The sequence below is a fragment of the Poecilia latipinna genome, unplaced genomic scaffold (genome assembly GCF_001443285.1).
Source record: "Poecilia latipinna isolate Pla-1442-1.1 unplaced genomic scaffold, P_latipinna-1.0 Scaffold1216, whole genome shotgun sequence".
Lineage (NCBI taxonomy): Eukaryota > Metazoa > Chordata > Actinopteri > Cyprinodontiformes > Poeciliidae > Poecilia > Poecilia latipinna.
In genome coordinates, this window is record NW_015113832.1 from 109,366 (window position 1) to 114,601 (window position 5,236).

The window sequence follows — 5,236 nt, forward strand, 5'->3', positions numbered from 1 at the left end:
ACTCGGGTTACACCCTCCCCCCTTAAATCCATGCAACGCCGATGCATGTTAAATTATCTGAACATTAGAACATACAGGAGCAGAGACAGGTTCAGCAAAGGTTTCCCCGTAAGCAGTAGCTAAACTATGCAAAAGAGTTTGCACTACCGAAATTAATGGATTACCCAAAGAAGCATACTGAAAGCGCTTAATTGGTTTTGGTTGTCGACTAGTTCGACGAATTGGCTGTTCAGCTTCTAACCCATTATTGGTTTCAGGAATAGCTATAGGTGATTCAGGGGAATGTGGTGATAACATGGTTGGCTTTGGTAATGTCTCTACTGGGCCATGGGACTCCAGCACTTCTGCAGATGGACTCAGCTCAGGAACTTGTTCGGGCTTACGTGAACTTCCTGGGTCCATCTCATCTTCTGAAGGAACCTTCTCCAGGGCCCGAAGTGGATCCACGGTATCCGACAGTAGAGACGACTTGTCAACAACCGGTGAGGGGATCTGCCTCTCTGTCTCAGTTTCTGGAACCCTGATCATGGACTGGGTAGGGATTGTTCCCTCAACACTGACCTTCACAGGTGACAAAACTGAGAACCGAGTTACACTCCACTCCTCAACATCCTCATCCAGGCTCTCCTCAAGGTCCTCCATTGGTTCCTGGAGACTGCGGGTATGAGGTCTACGAGCAGGCGTAGAAATTGGCTGGTCAACTTCTTCAATCTGGGGGAGAAATCCACAAGGGAGAAGAAGGTCGCAGTGCAGAGTTCGGGTCCCTCCAAAGGGATCTGCTTCTGGTCTTACAATATACACAAGAAGTTCACCCACACGACCAACCACCACATAGATATTTGTCTCCCACTTATCCTCCAGTTTATGCTTTCCTCTGAGCCTCACATTTCAACAAACACAAAACTATCTTAACTTTGGTTTGAGGTACATTCATAATAACATGTTCATAATGTTCTTGTGAGTAGATAATTTAGAATGTTATATCTAGTCATTCTCAGGCAACATAATACATACACTGTCAATGTCAATTTATTTATAAAGCACCTTAAAAACAGCCATTAACTGCACCAAAGTGCTATACAAGGGAGGTCCAGTGTCAGGTCTTTTTAATAAACCATTAATTATACACACCTGGGGTTTTTTGTCTTTAAATTGTTTGGAAATGTATTGTTACACCCCTGGACTACCTTGGGGACGCAACAGCCATTTATAGCTTTATAAAACAATAAAGGAGTTTCAAAACCAATCAGAGAAGAAACTGGCAGTCAATGCAGAGAAGCCAATACTGGGGTTATGTGCTCTTGTTTCCAGGTTCCAGTTAAGAGTCCAGCTGCAGCTTTATGAATCATTTGGAGACGCTGTACAAAAGATTGGTCCATAATGCGTTGTAGTAGTCTAAGCATGTAGTAATGAAGACATCGAGAAACTTAAGCAAGTCTTTGATAAAGAAGCTAGATTTTAACCTTTGCTAGAAAGCACAGATGAAAAACGCTTGGTTTCACTACAGAGCTCACCTGCTTGTTCAATTTCAAGCAACTGTCAAAAATGACACCAAGATTCCTAACAGAAGACTGATTAAAAAAGAGCAAGAGAATCAAGGGGGTACAGGCAATCAGCAGCAAGAAAAATGAATTGGCTGCTTTGCAAATACCAGCGCTTGTCAAGTAGCATTGCTGGCAGGTACTGCAGTTTCCCAAATTGCATTTAATTTCTTTAGATCTGTAAAAAGGAACAAGTTTCCACAAGTAATTTGCAGTTACAGTCTACATAAAAATCTGCAAATAAGTGAATCTGCAAATACATGCTCACATCACAAATATAGCTCTTTTTCCCTTCTGCCTGAAGGTAATAACATTTCGGAGTGGTCCAGCTGAAGCCCTGACTTGGATCTAGTAGAAAATCTTTTGAGGAAGTTAAAAGAGGCTGTTTAACCTCAAACATGGAGGTTATCAAGAATAAATAGACAAAATACCACAGGACACAAGCAAAAGGTACTCAGCAATACTGACAATGCATTGTGTAATGCAAGGAAAATTCATTGATAACTTAAAAAAGTATCAACAATTTTCAACTTTTCAACTAAAATATAAAAAACCCCTTCTTTTATTGTTAAAATTCCTACTCCATTTACATTGTTTTATTGTTTTCAGTAGCTTGTTTCTCATTTCCTAACAGAAACTGAGTTTTTAATCTGTTATTATAAATCTAAACCTGCCATACTTATAATTTCAGCTGCTTATGGAATGAAAAGCCACAGCCAGATTGCTTGCTTGATAAGGTTGACAACATTTTAATTGAATCAAGAGATGTCAACATGACATTGGTATTATACTTATACATTATTGTTATAAGCAAACAAAAATATGTAAATTCATGTAAATGCTTGTTCTCTCTGCTGCCCTCTAGGAAAAGGTTCAGCAGCTTCAAAAGCAGAACAACCAGATTCCACAACAGCTTCATCCCTCAGGATGCTACGCTCCCATTAATTTCATCTTTTATTATATGTATTTACATTCATACTTTTTGTTATTGAAGCCTTGAAACAAAATTTGTTTCAATTTGTACATTTTTACATGTAAAATTGCCATGTGTGCCACAAAGAGTTTCCTACCTTCTCTGAAGGAACACTTGAAATCTCACTTTCCCAGATAATTATGTGACCTTAACATAGAAGTAAACACACGTTTAATGGTGTTTAGCATATTTTTCTACACTAGACATAGACAAAGCATGTCTATGTTTAAATATTAACAACTGAATATGTTATCAGTTCTTATATTTGTGGTTGTAGACAAACCTTAAATATACCTTATTTGTGCCTTTGATTAAAACATAACACGTTCCAAAACAAATATCTGCATACTACATATTTAGGACAAAACCTAAGATCATCGCCTTTTCACAACCTCCACAGCTGCAGTCAGTAACTGGAATAACTAACCTGTGAAGAGAGGATGACATGTTGCGCCACTAAAACCAAGAGTTACAAACAGAGAACAGTTTCTTATCTTTCAACTGAAGACAATTGTTGACTTTAGTGAGGCTTTTCTTTATTTTTCAGAGAACGTGAAGAGTGCTCTAGGCTGGACACAGGTACAAGGCAGGAAAGATCTACTTTCCATTTGTGTGAAGTTACATCCAAGTTTCCATAAAGAAATGCTGTGCCTTAATTGTTGATGTTTTTCTCCACATTTTCACACAAATACAAATTAATTTGGGATTTTTGGGCGGGGACAGATTTCTGTAAAATTGTGAAGTATGAGACAGAAATATTTGTCATGCATTTCTGTTCATTCCAGTGCCAATACCAAGTAGAATCACATTTTACTGCAAATTAATCTTTGTGAAATTAATCTATCAGTTTTGTGCATCTAGTGCTGAGATTTTCGCCCTACTTGTTTGCTAAACATTTCCAGCTCTGTCTGATTTAAGGTGGATTGTCTGTGAACTAAGGCAAGAATTGAGCTAAAGTTAATGCCAAAAATTTCTGCAATGTCATGACCACCGAGTTACAAAAAAAAAATAAAAAATCTGTTTCAATGGAATAAACTGTTGTGACTTCAGACATTAGGTAAGAACATGGAGCTGGAGTATGAATTCTTGTCTTCCTCGTCATCGTGCCCCTTCTGATCTTCCAGAAGTTTATCCAGCAGATTAGGGGACCCTGGCTCTTCTTCAGGATTTTCTTCCAAGGAATGATCTTGTGGTTCTTGGTCCAGCTCATGCTCTGAGTGCTGTTGGATGTCCAGAATCTGAGGGTGAGGGTCCACCGCCTGGGTCTCTGGTTGAGGAATCATGGCGGACAAAGACATGGATAAAGGCATATGAACCAAAGGGGGTCCAGGCAGAGCTGCAGAACCTGAGGCAAACTGAACTCCTGGGTTGGGCATGGCAGATATGGTGGTAAGAGGCTGTGCCCACAAGGGATAGGCCAGCCCGGAGTCTGGGCGCTCCATCTGAGCGAGGGAGCTTTGACCTGGAGCCACTGGGATGGTCTGAAAGAACAAACACAGTCCAAGTTGTATTTCAAATGCACTGAAACGAAGTTAGGAATCTACAATCCGCTGCTGATACAGACTAAGAGCAAACACTTAAAATTTTTGAAGTAATAGATGACAAACGAGACTGGCGACCTGTCCAGGGTGTCCCGTCTCCCTGCCGACCCCACTAGGGACACGGGTGTCAGAAAATGGATGGATGGATGACAAACACAGAGAGATTACCATTTGGTAAGAAAAGTTTCCCAAATGGAAGAGTGGTTGTGGGTTGACCTGTTGATCTGTGATTTGGAGCAACCAGCTTGTGATCAGATTTGAAAATCAGCACCAACTTTCACTTTTAGCTTGTACCCTTTCCACTTCGACCAGCATGGTTAAACATTAATAATCAATTTTATCTTCTGTTTTTACTGTTTTCTGAAGTCCACCTGTGTGAAATATCCCAGTCCATAAATCAACACATTAGCAAACAATCTTTTGGAAAATTATTTTCTTATTTTTTGTAGCAGAGGATTCCCACAACATAGTTAGGAAACTATCCTGTTACTGTATCAGATACAGGATTACACACACACACACACACACACACGTACACACACACACACACACACACACACACACACACACACACACACACACACACACACACGTTAAAGATACAGTATAAAAAGACTGTAAACCAGGTGATGTTAATATTTTGCCAAAAACGGTGCTTTTCTCCACCTGGTTAACAACTTGATAAACCATAAAAATAATGACTTATTTACAAAATTTGTTGAAAGATTTTAATGAACAAGCCTGAGCTTGCTTCTGCTTTGCTTCAGTTCAGTCCTTTCTTAGTGATTCTAGTTTATTATCCATCCATCCAACTTCTTCCACTTATTCGGAGTCGAGTTGCAGGGGTAGCAGCCTAAGTGGGGAGACCCAGACTTCCCTCTCCACAGCCACTTGGGCCAATTCCTCCGGGGCATAATCTCAACGTGCTGCCAGGCCAGCCATAGTCCCTCCAGTGTGTCCTGTTACCAAGAGCACATATGGACACCCTCATGCTTGAACATGGTGTTTGTTATGGACAATATGTGATGAGCACAGAAGTCCAACAGAACACCAATCCAGTTCAAATCAGGGGGGCTGTTCCCCCCAACTACCCCTTTCCAGCGAATGTTAAGTCACTTTCAGATGCATCCTACAGTTCTTACATTTAGTCTAGTTTAATTTATTGCATAAAGTCTGTTTCC

The 5,236-nt window shown here is 40.2% G+C and overlaps 1 protein-coding gene across 2 annotated transcripts in view; it reads right to left on the bottom strand.

Moving 5' to 3' along the window:
• Nucleotides 1-2,617: 2,617 nt before the first annotated feature.
• The window catches only part of pou2af1 (POU class 2 homeobox associating factor 1), a 67,744-nt gene continuing 65,125 nt past the window's right edge, over nucleotides 2,618-5,236 (bottom strand). Inside the window, exon 5 of one of the 2 annotated variants that reach the window (XM_015053941.1) lies at nucleotides 2,618-3,995. In XM_015053941.1, coding sequence (XP_014909427.1) covers nucleotides 3,561-3,995 — 435 coding nt within the window. In that variant the 3' untranslated portion in view covers nucleotides 2,618-3,560. The remainder of the gene's footprint in view (nucleotides 3,996-5,236) is intronic. The other variant, XM_015053942.1, reaches the window with a different exon arrangement.